The sequence below is a fragment of the Narcine bancroftii genome, chromosome 4, assembly GCF_036971445.1.
Source record: "Narcine bancroftii isolate sNarBan1 chromosome 4, sNarBan1.hap1, whole genome shotgun sequence".
Taxonomy (NCBI): domain Eukaryota; kingdom Metazoa; phylum Chordata; class Chondrichthyes; order Torpediniformes; family Narcinidae; genus Narcine; species Narcine bancroftii.
The window spans coordinates 222,721,328-222,748,322 of record NC_091472.1 but is presented as its reverse complement, the minus strand read 5'-3'; the positions used below and the strand labels follow the sequence as shown (position 1 = coordinate 222,748,322).

The 26,995-nt window shown below is 39.9% G+C and overlaps 1 protein-coding gene across 2 annotated transcripts in view; it reads right to left on the bottom strand.

The window, feature by feature from the left end:
- mcm3ap (minichromosome maintenance complex component 3 associated protein) overlaps positions 1 to 26,995 on the bottom strand; it is a 108,030-nt gene that overhangs the window by 13,310 nt on the left and 67,725 nt on the right. For both annotated transcript variants that reach the window (XM_069934039.1, XM_069934041.1), the window contains exons 14-21: positions 25,805 to 25,936; positions 18,787 to 18,900; positions 14,073 to 14,225; positions 12,724 to 12,879; positions 10,022 to 10,090; positions 8,222 to 8,356; positions 7,484 to 7,634; positions 4,479 to 4,737 (exon numbers count right to left, since the gene is read on the bottom strand). In XM_069934039.1, coding sequence (XP_069790140.1) covers positions 4,479 to 4,737; positions 7,484 to 7,634; positions 8,222 to 8,356; positions 10,022 to 10,090; positions 12,724 to 12,879; positions 14,073 to 14,225; positions 18,787 to 18,900; positions 25,805 to 25,936 — 1,169 coding nt within the window. The remainder of the gene's footprint in view (positions 1 to 4,478; positions 4,738 to 7,483; positions 7,635 to 8,221; positions 8,357 to 10,021; positions 10,091 to 12,723; positions 12,880 to 14,072; positions 14,226 to 18,786; positions 18,901 to 25,804; positions 25,937 to 26,995) is intronic.

Sequence of the window (26,995 nt, the reverse complement as noted above, 5' to 3'; positions counted from 1 at the left end):
TAGAATGTTATTAAAGCAAAATCCTTTGATTCCTTTTGCTGTTAATAATGTTTATTTTGACATCTGGTATAATTGCAGAATAAAAAGGATAAAAGATTGGTTTTTAGGTTCTTTTTTTAAAACTTTTGAACAATTTCCAAATAATACAATTTTTTCTTATTATCAGCTTTAATCATATTTTAAAGTTAGGGATGAATTTTAGACTACCTGATCAAATTCAATTTGAATATTTAATAACTGATAAGTTTATCAAAAGGTTTACTACTAATATGTACATAAAATTGCAAGCAGAAAAAGGACTTATTTAAATCTAAATTGAGATGGGAAAGAGATTTAAATATACAAATTCAAGAAGTATTTTCAAAATAATGTCATGAAAGTGTAACTAATACAATTAATATTAGATACCAAATAGTACAATTTAATTTTTTTAAATCAATATTCTTCTTTGGCTTGGCTTCGTGGATGAAGATTTATGGAGGGGTAATGTCCACGTCAGCTGCAAGCTCGTTTGTGGCTGACAAGTCCGATCTGGGACAGGCAGACATGGTTGCAGCGGTTGCAAGGGAAAATTGGTTGGTTGGGGTTGGGTGTTGGGTTTTTCCTCCTTTGTCTTTTGTCAGTGAGGTGGGCTCTGCGGTCTTCTTCAAAGGAGGTTGCTGCCCGCCGAACTGTGAGGCACCAAGTTGCACGGTTTGAGGCGATATCAGCCCACTGGAGGTGGTCAATGTGGCAGGCACCAAGAGATTTCTTTAGGCAGTCCTTGTACCTCTTCTTTGGTGCACCTCTGTCACGGTGGCCAGTGGAGAGCTCACCATATAACACTATCTTGGGAAGGCGATGGTCCTCCATTCTGGAGACGTGACCTACCCAGCGCAGTTGGATCTTCAGCAGTGTGGATTCGATGCTGTCGGCCTCTGCCATTTTGAGTACTTCGATGTTAGGGATGAAGTCACTCCAATGAATGTTGAGGATGGAGCGGAGACAACGCTGGTGGAAGCGTTCTAGGAGCCGTAGGTGATGCCGGTAGAGGACCCATGATTCTGAGCCGAACAGGAGTGTGGGTATGACAATGGCTCTGTATATGCTAATCTTTGTGAGGTTTTTCAGTTGGTTGTTTTTCCAGTCTCTTTTGTGTAGTCTTCCAAAGGCGCTATTTGCCTTGGCGAGTCTGTTGTCTATCTCATTGTCGATCCTTGCATGCGATGAAATGGTGCAGCCGAGATAGGTAAACTGGTTGACCGTTTTGAGTTTTGTGTGCCCAATGGAGATGTGGGGGGCTGGTAGTCATGGTGGGGAGCTGGCTGATGGAGGACCTCAGTTTTCTTCAGGCTGACTTCCAGGCCAAACATTTTGGCAGTTTAAATTGCATGGAATTAATTCAAATTGTTTTGATCAATGTTTTAGAATTAATAAAGAAGTAGGAACTTTTCTCTATGCAGTTTGACAATGTGGAAAAGGTAGGAAAATTTTGGGAAGATAAAAATATTTTATTGGGACAAGTTATGAAGATGCAAGTTTTGAAAGATCCCAAAATATTTTTATTAGGAGATATTTTTGATTTGAAGTTAGATATTTATCAGAAGATGTTTTTAAGGGTACCAATAGCAAAGAAATATATAGCTGTAATGTGGAAATTAGACAATAATGTTGGGTTGAATAAATGGCAAACAGAATTACTAAACAGTATACCATTCGAGAAAATAATGTATAATTTATGGAATCAACCAGAAAAATGTGATAGATTTGGAAACCTTGTATGGATTTTATTGCTATGACATCATCTACTGAATCCGCCACTCCAGCTCCAACTTACCCGAGTTAATTCAAGGTTCAAGATCATTATGTAAATTTGAAATTTAATTAATCAAGAGACTATATGATTATCAAGCAGGCTTTTTCTTCTATCTTTCTTACTTTTTTGGGAGGGAGAGGGGAGAAAATATGTATTCTTTTTGCATTGTTGTTTTTTTTTTAATTATTTTTTATGATATGGATAAATACTGTATTGATGCAAATGAAAAATAAAACTTACCAAAAAAAATTACCTTAGACCAGAAAAAAAAATGACTTTCTCCAATTATTGTGACCTTGGGTGAAACCCAACCTGAAGCAACGAGTATAAATTTTGATCTTCATACTGGAAGTGAAGGAGTGCAATAAAGATTCACAAAATTGATCTCTGGGATGGTAAGTCTGATATGTGGAGAGATGGAGTAAATTAATTCTGCAGTCTTTAAAGTTCAGAAGAGTGAGGGGGGTGATCTCAAGGAAACATTAAACATTCTGAGAGAGCTTGACAGTGTTACGAGCCCAAAGGACCCCAAAACCCAGCAGCAATAGACATTCACCAAGATAAGTGGCTTTCAAAACAAAAGTTATTTTTAATCAACTTCAAACATGAAAATAGAATCAAACATTAACTCTATACTTAACTAACCTAAATTAACTCCCTTCTAATTCTAAGCACATGTGTATGCAATGTGGGTGTCAATTCAAGAAAAGTTCTTTGGTTCACAGTTCAATCTCAGTTCTCCTTCTTCCAAGTTCTCTGATTGCAGGCAATCACCATACTGTGCACAGAATTTAACATGTTTAAAGTTCACCAGGCTTGGTGCTTGAAAGGTAAATGTTTACTGCTTAGGAAGGTTCTTGGAGGGTTTGCAGAGATATTTGTTGCTCCAGGATTTCCACAACTGAGGTACCACCACTAGTCACCTCAGGGTCTCGCTGATGAAACTTGCCCCATCAGGGTCTTCTAGATAGTAACCTCTTTCTTCAAGCTACCACAGAATTACATTCTTTCTTATATTTCAAGAGAAACATCAGACAGATAGCACTTCCAGCCATTTACTGCTCTGGAACTTGCTTTCATAAGTTTCAAACAGTTTTCCCTGGATTACTGAGTGACTGACTGAGCTGTTAACTCAACTCTCTTCCAACTGCAACTCCAAAAAGAGCATGTGACTCATGTCTTGCAAAATCCCCACCTTCTCCAGCAAAACAACAGGAGTTCTTTCTTCTTCTCAAGTTGTTATCTTAGGTAAACAATCCAGAATTGACCTTTCTGTGAGCACTTTGCAGAAAGGGTACTGATACATTGGAGCGCTTTCATCCCTAACGTCGAAGTACTCGAGATGGCAGAGGTCGACAGCATCGAGTCCACGCTGCTGAAGATCCAGCTGCGCTGGATGGGTCACGTCTCCAGAATGGAGGACCATCGCCTTCCCAAGATCGTGTTATATGGCGAGCTCTCCACTGGCCACCGTGACAGAGGTGCACCAAAGAAAAGGTACAAGGACTGCCTAAAGAAATCTCTTGGTGCCTGCCACATTGACCACCGCCAGTGGGCTGATAACACCTCAAACCGTGCATCTTGGCGCCTCACAGTTTGGCGGGCAGCAACCTCCTTTGAAGAAGACCGCAGAGCCCACCTCACTGACAAAGGGCAAAGGAGGAAAAACCCAACACCCAACCAACCAATTTTCCCCTGCAACCGTGTCTGCCTGTCCCGCATCGGACTTGTCAGCCACAAACGAGCCTGCAGCTGACGTGGACTTTTTACCCCCTCCATAAATCTTCGTCCGCGAAGCCAAGCCAAAGAAAAAGATAGACAGCACTCCAGCAAGACAATGGTGAAGCATTTTATGAGGCCAGTTCAATTAACACCTACTTGTGAAAGGTGTTTATATTCTCCAGAGATCTTGCAATGTGATTTCTTCAGTCTTTTAAATAAGATCGGTTTTAAAATGTGTGAATGCATGTGACCTACTCTAAATCTTATAAATTCTCCCCAAATATTAATATTTCTACAGCAGGAAAAGTGAGAAGGATATTTCCTCAGATGAGAAGTTGAGGACCCGAGATCAGCGACTCAGAATTAAGGATTGGCAGGCTGAGACAAGGAGAAAATTCTTCATGCAAAGGAATTCTCTATCCCAGGGAGTTGTGGAGGATGAGTTGTTGATTGAGGCATTTTATTTAAAGAGGTAAATTGATATTAAAGAAATCCAGAGATTGTGGGCATGGCACAGGAAAACAGTGATTGAAGCAGGTCGGCCACAACCTTGTTGAATGGTGGAGCAAGCTTGAACAGACAAAACAGCCTACTCGACTTCAACTTCTTTATTTCCATGTGTCACATTGTCTGTCTGCCTTCTACCTTTTGAAACAACCCCTATTTTCTTTCACTTAGTTATCTGCAAAGACTATAAATATCTTTGCGTCTATTTCTTCCAGGGAAAAATCTTAATAGTTTCTGATCATCCTCCTCAACCTGTCAGCTATTCCCCCCCCCTTGAATCTTTCTTCCTTCTGGGTGTTGTCAAATGTTATGGGGGCCACATTTGATGTTGGATCATCATGGGACTTTTTCTAGCCTTTAAAATCTGCCGTCTAGATCCAACACAAGATAAACAACTGGAATGCTACTGTGCAGCATTTATCTTTACACAGAGTGAATGTTGACGAGACCATACCATCTATCACCTCTTCTTCATTCAACGACTTTCCCTCTCTGGGCACAAGAACGACCAGTGGGATTGCAGGATTTAAAGGTTTCGCCTGCAAGAGTTGCCTGACTTGAAGCATTGCAGACAGCCAGTAGACTTCCTCTTCGTCCTGGTCTAAGCCTTTGATGCAAGGTGGTAGCAAGAGAATCAGGGCTGTTGTTCCCAAAAGCTCCTTCCGCTGCTCTACTACATCTACATCTGTGTCACTCAGAGGGCCTTTGGTCACCTGTTGAAAAGTCACAGATCACTAATCATTAAGGACAACATTCTGCTATCAGCAGTTCCACCCACTCCTCTATTCTAACCTCCTTCAAGTAAAACTCCAGGTATCTGGCACCTAAGGAGATTGGTAGACGCCTCATAAGTTAATTTTCTGGTTGCTTGTCAGTGCATGTTGTGGGGATTGGCAAACTAGCGGCAAGATGCACTGATTTTAAACCAATTTTTTTTAACCTATTTATGTTCCTCAATTTTTTTGCTGGTTGCTTGAAGTTGCCAGTTGCTTGAATTCTGGATAACAGGGGTTTTAGTATTTTAAACTAATCTCTGCCACACAATCAAGCAAGTCATAACCACTTGCCATATGAAAGAGCTTTCCTCATGTCACTTCAGTTCTTTGCCATCACTTAAGATCTCTGCTCCCCTATATTTAACCTTTCATTCCCCTTATTCCACAGAAAACACTTATTTCCTTTCATAGCTTCTTCTGTTCAAAGCAGGGCAACCACATTTACACAGTTAGCATATGAAGGTAATCCTCATCCTGAAAGCACACTTATCATCTTTTCAAATTTACAGTGCCCAAACCTGGACATATTGTCCTGGCCAGGACCAAATTAATGATTTGTATGAATTGAGCATCTCCTCGGTTCATTACTTCTAAATCACTGCATGCAAATCCAAAGTTCCATGTGCTTTCTTAACTGTATTTCTAAACTGGACTGCCATCTCAAGAGACTTGTCTACAAGCAATCCTCATTGCAGTTCTTACAATTATACCATATATCACACATTGCTTCCCTGTGTCAAAATGAATCCTTTTTAGTTTTCTCTTTGAATTTCATCCACTCATGCTTACCAACTCCATGACGTTCTTGTTACCTGACAATAAACAATTCAATATCTATGTATGAAATTACATATGTGGTTTAGAATCTGTTTACTGGAGAGTATATAATTTTTCTTTATTCTGTACCTAACCCACGAGGCCCAAAAGTCAGATTTACACTGCATGGCAACAGGCCCTTCAATCCAGTGCTGTCCAAGGTATCTGCATTTGGCCCGTATCCTTCCCAACTTCTGCCCTTCATGTACCTGTCCAAATGGCTTTTAAATGTTACAATTGATCCCACTTCCACCACTTCATCTGACCACTAGTTCTATACACTCACCACCTTCAATGTGAAATCTTACCTCTCAGGTCCCCTTTAAATCTTTCCCTTCTCACCTCCATCCTATGCCCTCGACATATATACCTCCCTATCCTTGGAAAAAGACGAATAATCCACCTTATCTATCGCCCGCATGACCTCTGCAAGGTCATATTTCGCCATCCTTTCTGACTGCTTGTATCACCGTCGGATGTGGAGGTGTCAATGCACAGGACAGGAAAAGGCTACAGAGGGTTATAAATTCAGCCAGCGCCATCAAGGGCATTTAGTCTTCCCTCCATTAATGACATCTTTAAGAGGCGGTGCCTCAAGAAAACAGGCTCTATCATCAAGGACCCTCACCACCCAGGTCAGGCCCTTTTCTCATTCCTACCATAAGGAACGAGGTACACGAGCCTGAAGACACATATCCAGCATTATAAAAACAGCTTCTTCCTCTCCGCCATAAAATTTCTGAATGGACATTGAACCCATGATCATGACCTCGCTTCTCTTGTTGCACTATTTGTTTATTTTTTTTAAATCTTGTATTTATGTAATTGTGATTTTATAGCAAATTTTGCATCTTCCCAAAATGAATCAGCTTGCATTTGTCCAAGTTAAATTTCATCTGCCATTCCTTGGTCCATTTTCCTAGTTAATCTAGATCCTGTTGTAGCCCTACGCAATCTTTTTCACTGTTCACACCACCATAGGTATAAGTGCAAATCAGTCACAAACTTGACTGGCATCAATCACGAAAATTTCTAACCTATATTCAATCCGTAAAACTCTTACCTTCACACAAGAGCTATATACATTTACGGTTAATTTGTCCTTGCACACAAATCACAGAACATTAACATGCAGGAACAGCAAGCAATTAGAAATCCAATTGTTATTTTTACTTTATTGCAAGGAGGATGGACTATTAGAGACTTCATATCTTTTCAGTCTCTCAGCTCAAGGAAGAATATATTTTATAGGGTGGGGACATTGAAACAAGTTAAACTGATAGCCTACTCTTCTGAACTGCTGACTATCTCATTGACACAAATACAATCCTGAGGTTAAACACAAAGTTTGCAGATGCTAGAGAACTAGGATAATACACAAGTGCTGAAGGAACTCAGCAGGTCAGGCAGCATCTGCGGAGAGCAATCAACATTTTGGGCCTCAGGGATGCCAACGATGGAGCAAACTCCTAAATACAACTCTCTTATTTGGGCTTTTGCCTGATCTTGGCATTCCTAATGAAGGGAGTAAGCTCGAAGCATCAATGGTCCATTGCTTTCCATGGATGCTGTCTGATCTGCTTTGTTCCTAACAGCATAGAGGTTCATTTCACCTGTCTGAACAAGGGGACATAATCTCAAGACAGGCATTTTGAACAAAAGAAGAACTTTCTTCTCTGAAAGCAATCATTTAGAATTCTTTATTCAGTGGGCTATGGATTTTCTGAGTAATTTCAAGGCTGAAAAATAAGATGGTGACCAAATGGATCATGAGATTTAGGGGAAAAGGATTTACTTCAATGAATAGGTGGAATAGGCTCTGACCTTTTAAATCTATTATTCCCAGGTATGCAATTGAAACCCTTACCTTTACACAGATATACACATGCTCATCGTTCGCTTCAAATCTGCTCACAGCTTTGCACTGGTGTGTTTGAATGACATTGTCAGCATCACTGCCGAGATCCTCCACACATTCATTTCCTTGAAACTTTGCTTTCAGCCAATTACTTAAAGTTCTAAAGAGAGTGTTTAACCAGAAATAATTTTAGAAAGAGTTGACTTTTTCAAATTAATTCAGCAGCACTTCAAATTGTAATCACCACATACAAGGTGCTGGAAAAGGCCTGGCTGCCGAGGGGGAAGAAAGTCACACTTGCCAGATTCACTCAGTGAATGGATAATGTGCTCCAGGGTTCAAAACCACTATCTCTCACACTATTTACTTTTCATCTATTTACAGTTTTACAATTGGAAAGTTCCCTGCATTGTCTCATTTGAGGGGAGCAGTAAATTGTGACCAAGCTGACAAGCTCAAGCAACGTCAGGAATGAGATGCAATACAGGGACTGCAAGGATGAAGAGGAATTCTGCTCATCATTTCAAGGGCAGTTCAGAAGGCCTGGAGGCAGGTCACAAACTCACCCTCCCGGCTGAGGACCAATTGCTCTGTCTGGCCAAAAGGCTGCTGGTTAAAAACCGAATGAAGAGGTTAGGTCATGTTTATCATATCCCAACAAAAAAAGGATCTGGGAGGTAGCAATAAATGATGTCAAAAACACTTTCTATTCAAATCACTGCTGAGAGTTTGGAAGCTTTTTCTAACCTATTGGTGTCACCAGGTCCGCATTCTTCATCACTTGGCAACAGCAGTACAACCTTCCAGAACATTCTCTTCTGACGAATTGGGAAGCTTTCAACAACCAATGTGAATAAATCCAGAGGAGCCCAGGCAGCCTGACTATAAGATAAAGTTTCAGATTTACAATGAATTTCTTCTTTGTCCACCCAACAAAGATCCATGCAGTCATTTAGAGTCCCCGTTCAAATACAAAGTGCATGCTGTACACAAGTCAAGGCACAATGCAGCATTTACAAGTTGTTCAAAAGTAATGTTTCTGAAGTTATGAATTTTAAACTGCCCCTAGACAAGTTAAAACTCCCAAATGCATCTGCTGACTTGGTTGACATGTTTCTGAAACAGTCATCCAAAGTGATTAAACACATGAAAGATCAGCCCCCAACAATGTGTTGGACGATGTGGGAAGGTGGGGGTTGCAGAGAATACAACCCCCTTTGATGCTAGCTCTTGTTAATGGAAAACAGTCATCATCCTGAGCATTCATCGTGCCACATCTTGGAAAGGATGCTAAATTGAGGTCCTACTTGATACGTCAATGCATACGCAGTTCAATACGAAATAGGAGCAGGAGACTCATCCTCAGAGTCCTGTCCAGTATTTGGTCTTCACAACTAACACACAAACCAATAGTCTCCGATATCTAATGCCTCTTCTCTGACCATTTCCCACAAGGACTCCATCCCATTCTTTCAATTTCTCAGACCCTGAAATATCTGTTCTGAGGACACCACCTTCCAATTCAGTGTTTCCAATGCTTCATCCTCATTCATGGTATCCCCTCCACCACACCTTACTGCATCGCCAAACACACTGCTCCAATTCCTGCACTGGTGATAATCATTACCTACTACCCAGAACCACGATAGGATGCCCTGTTCCCCACCTTCCACCCGACTAGATCCAGATTTTCAATGTAATGGTCTCTCCTCTTTGAGGTATGAACAGTTCCTTCCACAACAAATTGTTCTTCAATTTCCACTAAACTCCCTTACAACTCCTATAAACACCAGCCCCTTCCCACCATTCAGCAACCAACCTACACTTCCAGGTGAACCACTGGTTCACCACTTACAATCCAGCTACTGCACGGAGTGTTCACAGCAGGGTCACTGCTACACTGGAGACAAAATGCAGATCAGCTGAATGCTGTAGAGAACCTCTCCATTCATCCCCAAGGGGGACCCCAAGGTTCCAATGTCCTTCCGCTGGCATCTTGCAACATTCCAAATGCAAGGTCAAGGAGCAGCACCTCATTTGGACTGGGCACACAACAGGCTTGAGGATTCATTGCCAAATTCACCACTTTCCAGTCTTGGCTCTCATATTTCCAGCACCCATTTTTCTTATTCTCTACATTTCTGAATTCCTCTCCTCCCAGAGATGCACCTTACTTCCTTCTCAGCACATGCCTTTCAACCTCACGGGCATTTGCTTTGCTTTCTCCACCCTCCCACCTTCACTGCAATACAAAACAGGTTTCTTATTTCCCCCATTTCTGATGAGAGGTCATCAAACTGAAGCATCAACCATTTTCTTCTCTCCATTGATGCAGCCTGACCTGCTGAACATTTCCAGAAATTCTTATTGCTTTGCTAAATTATCATAATTTTTGTGGTAGTTTGGGCCTAAATTGGCCAATTAGTTTTCCATTTTGAAACAATGAATGCAATAAATACTTCAATGAAAAGCATTTTGCGGCACCTTTAAGACATGAAAGAAATATATAACAGCAAGCCATTATTATGTAAAACTAGTTTTTTTTACCCGAGAAGCTGTTGATAGAAATTCTGAACTCGAATTTGATGAGCTATCTCCTTCCTCCTCTCTAGCAACCTGCAGCAGAGATTTAAAAAAAAAAACACTTTACATGGGGCCCTCCTTGTATTTTCCTGTGCACAGCACCATATTCCATTCTGCATCAGGACCAGCATTATAGCCTGGTCACTGGCAGTCCATGAATATCACACAACTGGAGTCTTCAATATATCTACAAGCAAGAATCAGAGGGTCTGCACCTACCTCACTGGCCTCAAAATCACTTCACCTATGTACAATGAAACAGCATACCAGTGTCTATTAAAATTGTAATGGAATCTCTCTGAGCATGGGTCACCAGTGTCTCAGACATTGTTCAGTGTACAGAAGTAAAATCCACACCTTCATCTAAAAAAAAAGTCTTCCTGGCATTAAATGGAAAAAAAATAAACTCAGCAGAAAAAACAAAACAAATGAAATGACCAAGGGTCAAGAATGATTTCCTCCAAAATGTGTTACAACTTACATTATTGGAAGTTTATTCCTAGAACCAGAAGCGGAAGGGTTAAATTAAAAATGAGGGAAGCATTTTCACTCAATGGGTGGTGGTATTCTGGCAATCACTGGCTGCAAGAGATGGAGGCTAAAGTATTGTCATTTTTCAGATGTGCCTGACTGTATGCTTTGAACTGCAGGGCTACGGATCTGCTTTCTGAGGTGTTTGTGGGGTGGGAGCAAGGGTGAAAAGACATTTAGGAAGTCATGGTCAGATTAGAGACAGTTAACATGAATTTGTGAGGGACAGCTCGTGTTGTATCAATGATTGAGATTTTTGAGGCAACAAAGATGGTTGATGAGGGTAAGGCAGTGGATGGTTTCCAGTATGAACATTAAGATGTTTGACAAGCTCTCTCATGATTGGATGATTGAGAAGATTACATGCATGGAATCAATGGAGAGTGGATAGTTTTGTTAAGAACTCTTCTGCATAGAAGACAGAGGGTAGTGATGGAAGGCTATTATTTGGGCTGGAGGCCTATGACCAGTGGTGTTCCACAGGGATCTCCATAAATGACGGATGAAAATGTAGGTGGGTGGGTTCACAAGCTTGCAAATGATACAAAATTGGTGGAGTTGTGGACAGTGTAGAAGGTTATTAAAGAATACAACAAGATATAGATCAATTGAAGATATGGGCATAGAAATGGCAGATGGAGTTTAATCTGAACAAGTATGAGGAAATGCACGTTGAGAGGTCAAATATAAGGAGAAAGTATACATTTAATAGTCAGGCTCTGAAAAACATTGATGCACAGAGGAACCAGTGGGCCCAGGTCCATTGCTCTTTGAAAATGGCTACACAAGTAGATAGGGAGGGGGTAAAGTAGATAGGGAGGATATGCTTGACTTAATTGGCTAGGGCATTGAGAATAAAGAAAATCAAAGGATACAAAATTAGTGCAAAAAAGTGACACTTAAGTAGCAAGTAGAGTTTTCATAAAATTGTGTGTGGCCTGATTAGCAAGTTTGTAGAGGATATAAAATTTATGGAATTGTCAAAGGATGCAGAACAGTCAGAAATGTGGGTAGAGATATGGTAGATGAAATTTAATCTTAAAAAGTGTGAGCTATTGCACTTTGGGAGGCCATATGTCAGGGAAAATTACCAGTAAATGGCAGGACCTTGAGGAGGACTGATAAATAGAGGAATCTTGGGATGTAAATCCATAGCTTCTTGAAGGTGGCAGCACAGATACTTGGGGTTTAGAAGGTATATGACAAGCTCACCTTCATCAATTAGGGTACTGAATATATGGATGCAGGAAAGCTTCATGAGAACATTGCCTGGATTGGAAAGGATGAGCTACAAGAAGAGGATTGACCAAGTTTGTTTTTTCTTCAGTAGAGACTAAGGAGTTGGGGTGGGGGGGGGGGGGGGGGGGGTGTAACTGACAGAAGTATACAAAATTATGATAGGGTGAAAACATCAAATATTAGAGGGCATAATTTTCTAAGAGAAAAATTAAAAAATTTACCCCAAAAAATTGTTTAAACTACGAAGAGTGTTCAGAACCTGGAATGTACTGTTAAGGGGCAGCAGAAGCAGAGACAAGAGCATTAGTTGAGAGTCACTTGGACAGAGAATGGAGGGAAATGGACTACATTCAAAAAAATGCAAGCAGATGAGATTAGTTTAAATTGGCACCCTGGTGGACACAGACATCGTGGCAGAGGAGCTGATTCTTGTGCAGTTCGAAGATGGGCTGAAAGGAATACTTCTGCATCCATTTCCCAAGTTCTCATGATGCGTTGAATAGAGTTATGCATCCCAATGGTAAATACAGATCTAACCATTACTTTCAACAGGGAACCGGATAAGACTTGGTAACAGCACAGAAACAGGGCCTTCAGCCCACAAGTCTACACTGATGAGCAATTTCCCTATACGCCAACCTTCATTAAACCCATTTTATTCTCAGACATTCTTACCAAGTATTTAGCTACACAATAGAGGGCAATTTGCATTGGCGAATAAACCTACCACTCTGACTTCACAGTTTAAGTGTGAACAAAAGCACACATGATTAGGGTGCAGAAACACGGGCAGGACTGGACTACTCTACAAAGAACCAACAGATTTGGGTGATCTCTCAGCCTGCTTCTTTGCTTCAACAACCCCATGATTCTAGACGATTATGCAACATCATTACCGTATACAAGAAATGCCGAGGTTGTCATCCGGGGGTTGTTCTGGGCCCATCTTTTGGGGGCTCAGTTTATAGCCACTGCCGGCACTCCCTGGAGCTGCTGGGAACATCCGCATTTGTTTTCTCAGGCGTTTCCTAGCCTCTGCTGTTGCTCTCCATCTGAAAGAACATTTAGAAATGAAGTAGAAAGCTGAAAATTGTGAAGATGTACACCATGCCTCCCTCTTCTTCCCAGCAGAAGCTTAGAAATTTCTGCTCATAAAATTTAAGATTTTTTTTTAAATGGAGTAATTCTTCCCTCAATGAAGCCTGCACACGCATTATAGGCAGCATCCTTTAATTAAAAGTTGATATAGAATTTGCCAGGAGGCCAGCTTCCTTTACTTCATTTTATGACTGATTGCTGGATACAGCACCATTGAAACAGACACTGTCAGCTCCCAATTCCAATTCAGTGGCTAATGCCATGGCAGCAACTCAGTGTAAAGATTTCATGGCATTCCTCAACTCAATCTAGACTCGTTTTTGAATATCATCATTCTCCGCACTCCCTATTAAATCCTTTAACATCCTGTCACCTCTAAAACCCGTGCCCTTCTTGCACATGTCCAAAATTAGTCCTTCCATCCTTGTGTCACTGACAAAACCTGAACCTGCCACATTCTGTAACCCTGATCTTGGTGTGCTCTCTGCACAATCAAACAAACTTCTCCAGTATCCTGCTTCAGGTGGTTCTACTTTCTTCATTCTCATTGGACTCAGTATTCCCTATAATAAATGGCCTTTGTCTCCAAACCAAAACCATGGTGACCCTCTGAAGACTTCTCCATTTCACATTCAGTTATTGTACAGATGAAAACTAGCCAAACATGTCAGGTGTTGGGAACATCCAACTCCATGTCTACAGGACCGAGTGCCAGAAATCTCCCCCAAATTACAAGTACAGAGCTTTCCAGAGCCCTGTTATCTAGCCACCTACTCAGTTCCTCATCTGAGGCAGAAACAGACCCATTTAACCTGGTTCTTGGTCACTACCCAACCAAAACATCACCTTTTGCCCTAACCTCCCCCTTCTGCTCCTGAAGGCCTCTCACTTTCTACCTGGTTACACTAAGACCAGAGAAAGATGGAATCTGAATGCAGATCAGAACTCCACACCACCTTCTGAATATGCATCTTACCATGGGAGTGAGGACCATTCAGACACATGAACACATGCAGATTTCTGGTGTATCATTGTAAGATTAAAATAAAACTTGCGATTAACACAAGGCTATTGGCTGGCATCTGAACATTTTATTTCATTGCCTTGGAGCTCCAAATGCTGAGGGTGACATTTTTATTTCACTTACTTCTTTAAGTATTTGCAGAAGCAATGAGCTTCCTGCAGAGTTTCCTTCACAGCCTGGAATATCTCACTCTCCAGCGTTTCTTTGATGAGATGGTTGCAGAGCTCTGTGGAACAGCGGTTGATACGTGCTCTCCTGTCTTCCTCCACTGCAAGCCTACAATCATGAAAGTGGGAGGATCAGTATAAACATCTATCCAAGGGCAAGAATTCAGAGGCAAGCTTGCAGATGGCAAGAAGCTTGATAGTGTTGGTGACTGTGCGAGAGCAGTTTAGACGACAGAATGATATTGGTGAGCTGGTAAATTAGATGGAGCAACAGCTAGATTTAAGGTAAGTGTAAGGTAATGCACGGTGGGAGGGACTAACAAGGTAAGGACATGCACCATGAACGGAGGGGTCCTAGGGGATATTGAGGAACAATCTTGGTAGACAAGTCTAAAGGTGGTATCACGTGTCGACACGTTGAAGGCGCAAAGGTTTCTTGATTTTATGAGGTGATGTAGAGAGTGCAAGGGCAGGACATGAAAACCAGAATAAAACACAAACTGCTGGAAATCCAAATAAAAATAGAATATTCTGGAAATACATTGGCCAGGCCACATCTCAAAAAGAGATACAATTAACGCTTCAAGTCAAAAACCCTTCGTCAGAAGCAGGAAGGAGGGAAAGCTGCACAGCAGAGGAAAATTTCTGATAGGGTAAAATCAGGGAGACCAGAGGGATAAACTGTGAGCAAGGTGAATGAAAGCAAGAACATTGACAGAAGAATAGCAAAAGAAAATGTGGAGCACAGGAAGAAATGTTCAGTAGGGCAGGCATGTTTTCTCCCAATGGAAAAGAAAAAAAACAACCAAGCTGTCAAGTGACACCGAAAGAAATCAAACAACCTGAAGTTATCGAATTCAATATCGAGTCCAGGAGGAAGGGGCCCAGATGGAAGAGATAGCTCTGTTCCTCAAGCTTGTGCTGAGGCTAACTATAACAGTACAGGACATAGCCTGATACATCACTCATTGTGAATGGATGGAGAACTAAATGTGGTAATGCCTCTGCACCTTGAATGCTCCGCAGAACAACCATCCACCTCTCCAGGACCACTGGCAATTTAGCCCTGCTACTGCTCCTGCCCCTCCACCCTCACCATCATTCAAGAAACTAAACAGTCTTTCCAAGTGAGGCAAAGATTCCCATGCACCCCCTCCAACCTTACCTTCTGTGCTCAATGTTCCCAATATGTTCTCCATCACAGTGGTGAGACTAAGTGCACACTGGGGAACACCTTGCAGAGCACCTACATGCTGTCCGCAATGGTCACCCCAAGTCCTGGTGGCAAGCCATTTCATCTACCCCTCCCTCAGTGAACTGTCCATCCTTGGATCTTCTCCACTGCCAGTGTGATACCCAAAATGAATGAGAGGAATCTCCCTTCATAAGTAAAGGCCAATGGTATGAATATTGAATTTTCCAATTTCAGGCAACTCACTTTGTATTCTTCTCTTTTTTCCAACCCACTTCCAGTCTTCTACACATCCTTTTATGTCCCTTTTCCCAGCTCCCTTCCTAGCTCCATCCACTTCTACCCACTACACCTTTCTGGTTCCAACTGCCAGTCATTATTCCTGAGCTGTAGAAGTGATACATTGACAGGGGAAACATGAAAGGTAAAAATTATATAAGCATACAAAAGATTTATAAGATTTTAGACAATAGGAGCTGGAGTAGGCCCTTCGGCCCGTCGAGCCAGCACCGCCATTTTACAGATCATGGCTGATCACTACCATCAGTACCCCTTTCCAGCCTTATCCCCATAACCCTTAACTCCTTTGCCCACTAGAGTCTTATCTAACTCTCTTTTGAACATAATCAGCGAATCTGCCTCTACCACCCTCCGTGGCAGAGCATTCCACAGATTCACACTCATTTAAAAAAATGTTTTCTCATTTAAGAAAATGTTTTCTCATCTCCGTCCTAAAGGGCCTACCATGTATTCTTAAACTATGCCCTCTAGTCCTCGTCTCCCCCATCATTGGGAACAAGTAATTCGACTTCACCCTGTCTATCCCCCTGATAATTTTGTATACCTCAATCATGTCCCCCCTCCTCCTTCTAAACTCCATCGGATACAAGTCCAGTTTTTCTAGCCTTTCAGCATATGTCAACCCTGCCATCCCTGGAACTAACCTTGTAAATCTGCGCTGCACACCCTCTATAGCTAGTATGTCCTTCCTCAAAATTGGAGACCAGAACTGGACACAATACTCCAGGTGGGGTCTCACCAGGGCCCTGTACAACTGCAGAAGGGTGTCTCTGTTCCTATACTCCAATCCCCTCTTTATGAAAGCCAACATGCTATTAGCCTTCTTCACAGCTTTCTGAACCTGCATGCTAGTCTTCAGTGACCGGTGAACAAGTACTCCCAGATCCATTTGCTCCTCCCCACTCCCTAGCTTGTCTCCATTTAAATAATACTCAGCTTTCCTATTATTGCCCCGAAAATGGATAACCTCACATTTGCTTACATTGAACGTCATCTTCCATTCAGCAGCCCACTCCCCCAACCTTTAGAAAGGCAAGAATAATCTAGGAAATTACAGGCCAATAACCCTGACCTCAGAAGTGGGTATTATTGCAAGGAGAAGACTGAGATGTGCAAGGCTACCAGCCATCATCCTGTCAGCTTTCTACAGGAGCTCTATTGAGATCGTCCTGGCCGACTGCATCACAGTGTGGTATGGTTGCTGCAGAGCATTGGATCAGTGATCAATCCACAGGACCACAAGGGCAGCAAAGAGGATTACTGGGGTCTCCCTCCCCCACTTCCCCATTAACGTGATCTACCAAGATCATTGTCTGAAGAGGGCTTGCAAAATCGATAAGGACCCCAACTATCCTGCATACAGCATCTTCCAGCTACTCCCATCAGAAAAGATACAGAAGAATCAATACCAGCACCATCAGGCTGATTCCCACAGACAGTGACAATGAGAATGCTGAATGACTGATGAACTATCACACAAACCCTCCGAGATGCTATTATTTATTTCGCAACATATACATATAAACATACATATATATATATATACACACACACACACACTATGCATATATGAACTACACAGGAATCATTTGTTACTACATGTGCTATATCTACTGTAGATTTGTGTTTGCGTGTTTTTGCACTGAGGACCAGAGAGCGCTGTTTCATCCAGTTGTACTTATACAATTGAATGATAATCATAAACTTGCTATTATTAAGATTGAAAAAAGTGCAGAGATTTAGAAAGATATTGCAAGGAGTTGAGCTGAGTTACAGGGAAAAGTTAAATAGATTAGGACTTAATTCCCTGGAGCATCAGAGATCGACGGGAGATTTGATAGAGGTATACAAAATTATGAGGGGTTCAGATAGAGTGAATGCAAGCAGGCTATTTTTTCCCACTGAGGTTAGGTGAGACAAAACCTGGAGAACATGAGTTAAGAATTAAGGGTGAGGTGAAATGTATAAAGGGAATATGGTTGCGGGGGGAGGGGAGGGGAGGAAATTCTTCACACAGAGAGCGTGGAACGAGCTGCCAGATGAAGTGGTGAATGTAGGCTGGATTTTAAACTTTTAAGAAAAATTTGGACTGGTACATAGATGGAAGGGATTCGAGGGGTATGGTCCACCAGGTGCAGGCCAATGAAACTAAGCAGAATAATAGTTCAGCACAGACTAAATGGACCAGAGGGTCTGTTTATGTAATGTAGTGCTCTATTCAATTCATTATGCATTAAAACTATATCCTTTTACTTACCAACACATTTCAAATTATTTGCAAATAAATGGACATCTATGGCACCAGCCTACACCAAAGCAATGAAGGAGTCTTCTTCACTCAGTGTTGCATTTGAAACAAGGAAGTCTTTTTGAGTATTTGATTGCAGGCAGAGGACAAACAATGTTACACTGTTCAAAAGTTCGCAAGGAGTCAATTACAGATTCTTAGATCAAGGGTGACACTGAGAATGGGTCCAGAGGAAAGGTTACCTTGGTTCTTATGAAGAAAACAGATGTTCACACTCACAATTTGCTTCAATTAAGTGAGGCAGGGAGGTTTATATTGGAGAACTATTTGTGAGCTGAACAATTTAAAATTTGTTTTCATTTGTTGTGTTAATCCAGTTGGCTAATGCTTCACAAGTCAAATTCTTCATGAACAAAGCAATGAAACTGGACATAGGAAATAGCAAATTCAATTGCAGCATTTTTGCTCTGCACTTAAGCCATCACTATGGGCAGAAATGTTAGCCTGCAGCAACTCACTGAAAGGACCACCCAAACTTGCAACACTGAATGAGTAAATAAATACACCTTCATCTCTTTGATCCAGGCTAGAATGATTTGCAGGTACCAGAGGTGTACATTCAATTGTTTGCCAATCATTTGAAACTTCTTGGTAAGTAGAACCACACTGTTCCAATGCACAAGGTATTTTAAATCATCAGGATGACCATTTGCTATTTCTTCATACCACCTTCATCTACAGGCCTCAGGCTTCTGCCAGTTTGCCAAGTCTTTCGGATCTCCATTTCCCACTCAGCCACATACTGGTGTCACAAACCCCAGTCCATAAAGATGTGTTTTAGAGTCACTATGCACCATTTTGCACAAAAAAAGAAAGAAAAAAGTCCCTTCACACTTCCCTGGTCGTCAAGGCTACGAAGTTAATAATCACCTTAGCTCCCGAGTGGCACATTTCCTGACAGAGTATTCCACAACTTGATCCATAAGTTCATCACACAGGGCTCGACTGTAGCGACTCTTCCACAATTCCCACTCCTGCTTCAGTCTGCAACACACAGTAAACACTTTAAACTTTTCACTGTCACAGGGATTTTTCCATCTAAATCATGACAGAAAATCTGTTAATCCAAGTTAAAGATACAAGTGACAATACATGGCTGCCTCTCTCCTAGATGCTGACAGTGGTACATTTACACTAATGTCCCATTGTTACATTAACTTCACTGAACAAATTACACTGAGGGCTATTAGGGCAGATTACCAAAAGTTTGGTTATAATACTAAGTTCTAGAAAGCACCTTTCAAGGGAAGCATCAAGTTTAAGGAAAGATCGAGGAGGAGTCACGTGATGGAGTAGTGGCCTGTCGGGGAACTCCAGCCCTCTCCGGAAAAGTTTTAAAAAAAACACAGAAAACACAAAGGCACAAACACAAAAATTAAAATAAAGTGAAAGTAAAGGTGGGAAGAAAATGGCAGCGAAGAAAGAAAAGTCGAAAGCAACGGGAAGAAGAGAAGAAGAAAAGACATCGGAAGAAGAAGGTGAAGGCCTTAACTGTCCGAGGAGGCCCGCTGTGGAGAGAGAAGCCCGCTCCCTCAGGTCAGTCGAAGTCCCGAGCTCGGGACTACAAAAATGGCTCGCGGAGCCAAGCAAAAGTGCGCAACCGTGCATGCGCGAGGAGTCTTGCATGCGCGATGCACATGACAAAAATAACACAGATGGGAGGGGGGACCAGCTGTGGAGTCGATCTCCACAGCTGAGAATGACAGCTACAACACAACAACAAGAAGAGAACATAGAAAACAACAAGAAAAAGAAAGAAGAGAAGAGAGTAAAAAGAAATCAAGGAAACAACAGATGACCAACCCAGAGGAAGAAGAGGAAGAACATAGAGAAATGGAAGGACAAGACAATGGATATATTTTTTTTTAAAGAATATATGGAATCAGTAAAAGAATGGCAATCATAAGAATTTAGTGAAATAAAAAGAAGAATTAAAAGTACAGAAAAAAAATGAATAGATTATAGAGATGGTCATGTCAGATATAGGAAAAAGAGTGGACAAGGTGAAAGAATGAGAAACAGCCGTAGAAATGGAAGTAGAGGACTTAAAAAAGAAATTAGAAGAATCTAATAAAAAAGTTAAAGAGACAAGAGCTGTTAGCTCAGAAGATAGCTATAATGGAAAATTATAATAGAAGAAATAATATAAAGATAGTGGGCCTTAAGGAAGATGAAGAAGGCAAGAATATGAGAGAATTTATAAAAGATTGGATCCCCAGGGTCCTAGGAAGACCAGAATTACAGGAAGAAATGGAAATAGAAAGGGCATATAGAACATTAGCCCCTAAACCACAGCCACAACAAAAACCAAGATCCATTTTAGTAAAATTCCTAAGATATACAACAAGAGAAAATATATTGGAGTAAGCAATGAAGAAAATAAGAGAAGAAAAAAAGCCACTGGAATACAAAGGTCAAAAAAATTTTTTCTATCCAGACATAAGTTTTGAACTCCTGAAGAAGAGAAAGGAGTTTAATACAGCAAAAGTGATCCTATAGAAAAAAGGATATAAATTTATGTTAAAGTACCCAGCGGTACTTAAAATAGATTTTCCAGGGCAGCAAAACAGGCTATTCTCGGATCCAGAGGAAGCACGAAAATTTGCAGAACAACTACAAAACAGACAGAGAGATGAAGACATGTAACAAGAGCAAAAATGACCACGAACTATATGAATGTGTGTATATGGGTATATGAGGACCATCGCCTTCCCAAGATCGTGTTATATGGCGAGCTCTCCACTGGCCACCGTTTCAGAGGTGCACCAAAGAAAAGGTACAAGGACTGCCTAAAGAAATCTCTTGGTGCCTGCCACATTGACCACCGCCAGTGGGCTGATATTGCCTCAAACCGTGCATCTTGGCGCCTCAAAGTTTGGCGGGCAGCAACCTCCTTTGAAGAAGACCGCAGAGCCCACCTCACTGACAAAAGGCAAAGGAGGAAAAACCCAACACCCAACCCCAACCAAATTTCCCCTGCAACCGTGTCTGCCTGTCCCGCATCGGACTTGTCAGCGACAAACGAGCCTGCAGCTGACATGGACATTTACCCCCCCATAAATCTTCGTCCGCGAAGCCAAGCAAAAGAAGAAATATATACAGAGACAGACAGATATCTCTCTCTCTCTATCTATATCACTATATATCTATATCTATATCACTATATATCTATATATCTATATCACTATATATCTATATATCTATATATCTATATATCTATATATATGTGTGTGTGTGTGTGTGTGTGTGTGTGTGTGTGTGTGTGTGTGTGTGTGTGTGTGTGTGTGTGTGTGTATATATGTGTGTACATGAGTGTATCCGTATTTAAAGGTAAATATATAGAGTATAGATAAGAATTAATAAGGGAAAGAAAGGGAAGAGAGGAAGTAAGGAGGGAATTAAGAGAGTGACTTTTGTTGCATATGAAAATTAAAATCTTTTCTAGGGGGGGCTGGGTGGGGAGGAGTTACGGTCACTGCGAAATCAGTTGACGCTTGCGAGTGAATTCGCAAATCCAAATGGAGAGGGGAGATGTGGTTACCCGACAAGGGATAAAGGGCAATTCAGGAAGGGGAGGGGATAGTGGGGTTAAATAAATTTTAGATAGGAGAATAAGGGAAATGTTTGATGTTTTAGAAATGTTGTCTTATAAAGTGTTCAAAACAAGAAAGCAGAAATGGATAAGAAGGAAAGGTCATGATGAGGAAACAGAAAGGAAAGATAAACAAAGTATGAAATGGCGATGTTGAACTATATGACTTTAAATATTAACGGAATACATAACCAAATCAAAAGGAAGAAACTGCTAAATTTAATGAGAAAAGAAAAAATTGATATAGCATTCGTGCAAGAAACACACTTAACTGAAATGGAGCACAAGAAATTAAAGACAGATTGGATAGGACATGTAACAGCAGCGTCATATAATTCAAAAGCTAGAGGAGTAGCTATATTAATCAGTAAAAATGTACCAATTAAAATAGAAGAGGAAATAATAGATACAGCAAGGAGATATGTAATGATAAAATGTCAGATATATTCGGAGTTTTGGAATTTACTCAATGTATATTCACCTAACGAAGAAGATCAAAAATTTATGCAAGATATTTTTTTGAAGATAGCAGACACGCAAGGGAACATACTAATAGGAGGGGATTTCAACCTTAATTTGGATTCAAACATGGATAAAACTGGGAAAAAAATTAACAGAAAGAACAAAGTAACCAAATTTATAATTAAATCGATGCAAGAAATGCAACTTTTGGATATATGGAGGAAACAACACCCAAAGGAAAAGGAATATTCATATTATTCGGGTAGACATAAAACATACTCAAGAATAGACCTATTCCTGTTATCAGCTCGCATGCAAGACAGAGTTAGGAAAACAGAATATAAAGCTAGAATATTATGGGACCACTCACCTCTGATATTGACAATAGAGTTAGAGGACATCCCTCCAAGAATGTATAGATGGAGATTAAACTCCATGCTACTTAAAAGGCAGGATTTTAGAGAATTAATTGAAAGACAAATTAAAATGTACTTCAAAATAAATACGGAATCAGTGAAAGATAAGTTTATACTATGGGATGCAATGAAAGCGTTCATCAGAGGGCAAATAATAAGTTATATAACCAAGATGAAGAAAGACTACAATCAGGAAACAGAGCAGTTGGAAAGGGAAATAGCAAATATAGAAAAAGAATTAGCAATGAAGGAAGACACAACTAAAAGAAGAGAATTGGCAGATAAAAAAATAAAATATGAAACACTACAAACATATAAGGTGGAGAAGAACATAATGAAGACAAAACAGAAATATTATGAACTAGGAGAAAAATGCACAAAACTCTAGCATGGCAGCTTAAAACAGAACAAACTAAGAGAATGGTATTGGCATCAAGGAAAAAAGACAAACAAATCACATATAATCCAACGGAGATTAATGAAAACTTCAGAGAATTCTACGAACAATTATTCCAAACTGAAAACGAAGGGAAAGAAGACAAAAAAGATGAATTTTTAACTAAAATTGAACTACCAAAATTACAAATAGAGGAACAAAATAAATTAACAGAACCATTTGAAATAGTAGAAATACAAGAGATAATAAAAAAACTACCGATTAATAAAACACCAGGAGTGGATGGATTCCCAATAGAATTCTATAAAACATTTAAAGATTTATTAATTCCTCCTCTCCTGGAAGTAATCAACCAGATTGATAAAACACAAAGCTTACCAGATTCATGCAAAACAGCAATAATTACAGTAATACCAAAGACAGGGAAAGATCCATTCGGACCAGCGTCATATAGACCAATATCTTTACTTAACACAGATTATAAGATAATAGCTAAACTATTAGCAAACAGATTAGCCGACTATGTACCAAAAATAGTAAATCTAGACCAAACAGGATTTATTAAAAAAAGATGAACAACAGACAATATTTGTAAATTTATTAATTCATGCAGTAGAAGGAAATAAAGCTCCAACAGTAGCGGTTGCTTTAGACGCAGAGAAGGCCTTTGACAGAGTAGAATGGAATTATTTATTCAAAGTACTACAAAAATTCAGTTTACCAGAGAAATATATTAATTGGATTAAAGTATTATATAAGGGGCCATTGGCGAAAGTGACAGTAAATGGATATATATCAAAACAATTTAACTTAAGCAGATCAACAAGGCAGGGATGCCCACTATCACCCTTATTGTTCGCGTTAGCCATAGAACCACTAGCAGAATTGATAAGAACAGAAAATAAAATAAAAGGGATAAAAAATAAAAGACAAGGAATATAAAATCAGTTTATTTGCAGATGACGTTATAGTATACTTAACAGAACCAGAAATAGCAATAAAAGAATTACATAAGAAATTGAAGGAATATGGAGAAGTGTCGGGATACAAGATTAACGCAAATAAAAGTGAAGCAATGCCAATGAATAATGCGGATTTCTCAAAATTTAAGAAAGAATCACCATTCAGATGGCAAATGCAAGCAATACGATACCTAGGTATACAAATAAATAAAAACCTCGGCCATCTATATAAACTCAATTATTATCCACTAATGAAAAAATTACAGGACGACTTAGAGCATTGGAAAGACTTACCACTAACACTAATAGGAAGGATAAACTGTATTAAAATGAACATTTTCCCAAGGATACAATACCTATTTCAGGCATTGCCAATACATTTGACGGAGAAATTCTTCAAGGAGTTAAAGAAAATAATAAGGAAATTTTTACGGAAAGGGGGGAAACCGAGGATAGCACTAGATAAATTAACAGAATGGTATAAACAAGGAGGCTTACAACTGCCAAACTTTAAAAATTATTATAGAGCCGCACAATTAAGATACCTATCAGATTTTTATCAAACAAGGGAAAAGCCAGATTGGACTAGATTAGAACTAGATAAAATAGGGAGAAGATACCCGAACATATATTATATAAATGGGATGAAAAATTGGTACAACGTAGGAATTCTCCAGAATTACATCATCTGCTCAATATTTGGAAGAAGATTCATGTAGAAAGGAATAAAACAAATTACCAATTACCAAAACTAATACTGACGCAAAATCAGTTAATCCCTTTTACAATAGATAACCTTTCCTTTAGAGAATGGGAGAAAAAAGGGATCAAAAGAATAGAAAATTGCTTTTCAGGAAATAAATTATTATCCTTTGAACAAATGAAGGATAAATATAACTCACGATACAGTGTTGGCATACTACCAACTGAAATCCTACTTGAAGGACAAATTGGAAAGCAGTCTGAGGTTACCAGAGGGAAGTAATTTTGAATATGTGATTACAGACACAATGATAATCAAAAAATTTATAACAAACATGTATATTAAACTGCAAGAAAAGGAGAATGAGGAAACAAATGGTAAAACTAAACAAAAATGGGAACAAGATCTAAACATAAAGATAACGAAGGAAACATGGGAGAAGTTATGCTCAGGAACTATGAGAAATACAATAAATACGAGGTTACGTATGATACAATATAACTGGATATACAGGCTATATATTACACCTCAAAAGTTAAATAAATGGGACCCAACAGTATCTGACAGATGTTTTCGCTGTAAAAAGGAAATGGGAACAATTCATGCAATCTGGACTTGTGAGAAAGTGAAAAAATTTTGGGAAGATCTAAACCAGATATTAAATAAAATCACAAAAAGCAATATACCAAAAAACCCAGAGATCTTCCTCCTAAGTAACATAAAAAAACAAAGAATTTGGACTTGATTTGAATGGTGTACAAAAAAGATTTGTTAGGATAGCCCTAGCTGTAGCAAAAAAATGTATTATGTCAGCCTGGAAATTAGAAGATAACTTGAGAATACAACAATGGTATATAGAAATGAATAAATGTATTCCATTAGAAAAAATAACATAATTTAAGAAATAATATTACAATATTTGAACAAATATGGGAGCCATACATGAAACACAATAGAGAAAACCTACCGGGGACATCTACCACCTAAAATGACAGAAGGAGAAGGGAATGAAAAGAATTGACTCAGTGGAATTTCTTGTTTATTTTTATTGAGTGACAACATTGTTTGATGGGTTTAATGTATCTTAGATTCTGAACTTTAAATGAATGGGAGGGGAGGTTGGGAGGGTGGGATGGGAAGAGAGAGGGGGGGAGAAAATGACACTGTATATATTTGAAAAGGAAAATGTATGTATCTTGATCAATGTGGTTTATAGTGTGAAAAATAAAAATAATTAAAAAAAAGTTTAAGGAAAGATCTCAGAGGTGTAAGCAGGGCAGATGAAGTCCAGGGTGGAATGAAGAAATGGTCTAACGTACAAGCACCAAGACGGACCGTGAAGATGTCACAACCCACCTCGCTTGTTCAATCCTACGTTTTTCATCTTCAATCCTCTTTTTCTCTGCCTGAACTTCCTCAGTTGAAGCTTCCTTCAGCATTTCCGTTGTAACTTCTCCAATTAGTTCCTCAGTGGACTCACTTGACATACTGGAAAGATAAAACAAACGACTTCACTTTCAGAAGCAGAGGGATAATTTACGTTGATCTTGTCACAATAGTTGTTTCTTCTTCATGCTGGGGAACAAGACACTTCCTGCTTCCCCATCTGTGGCAGAACTGAACCTTTAGGTGGTGGTGAGATACAAATGATGCAATGCAGAGTAAAGTTCACCAACCTTCAAGGGAAGGATCCCAGGATCTCAACAATTTTCCATTTCTTCCACACCAGTTAGCTCTCTCCAAACTGCTCTTCATTAACCCTCTCCAAACTGCTCTTCATCCTAGATGGTATCTAGCCACAAAATTGTTGTTGCCCTTCTCATTTTACTTCAAAGCACTGACATTTGCTGACTAAATGCTTTGTAATGTCAACATTTAACAAATATGGAATTTTCATCTCATTTCATTCGCATCTTCTCTTTAAATAAGGTAGAGCCACAAGGACACCATTTGAGCACATGAAGGTTAATGGTTATGTCCCCCACTGTCAATACCCTGAGAATCAACTGGCCAAAACCTTCACAGGCTCCATGTAAATACCATCTGTGGTAGGTCATACAGGCTGATTATCAATGTGACTACAGCACATAACTAACTCATTGATAGTGAGTTTGGGTTAGGAAATATATTTGGGATCAGTGATTAGCTACATTAGTAAATGTACTGACAACATCACTGTGCCCAAGACCATCATCACTCGCTCTAATCAGAAGCGATGGATGACTGCAGAGGTGCAGGTGGTGCTCATGAACCATGACGCTGCCTTCAGAGCGGATGACAAGGTAGCCTTAGCTGTTGCAAGAGCTAAGCTGAAAGCAAGGCATGCGCATGCCCAGTACATTCATAGTCACTTCCTGGACAGCAAGGACACGTGACGCATGTGGAAGGGCATCCAAGATATCACTAATCATAAAACTACATCATCTGTCTGTGGTGATGCTTCCCTCCCAGATGCACTGAACAACTTCTATGTGTATTTTGAGGCAAAAAACAATGTGGTGGTGAAGAAGACCACCTCTCCTTCAAATGACCAGGTGCTATGTCTTG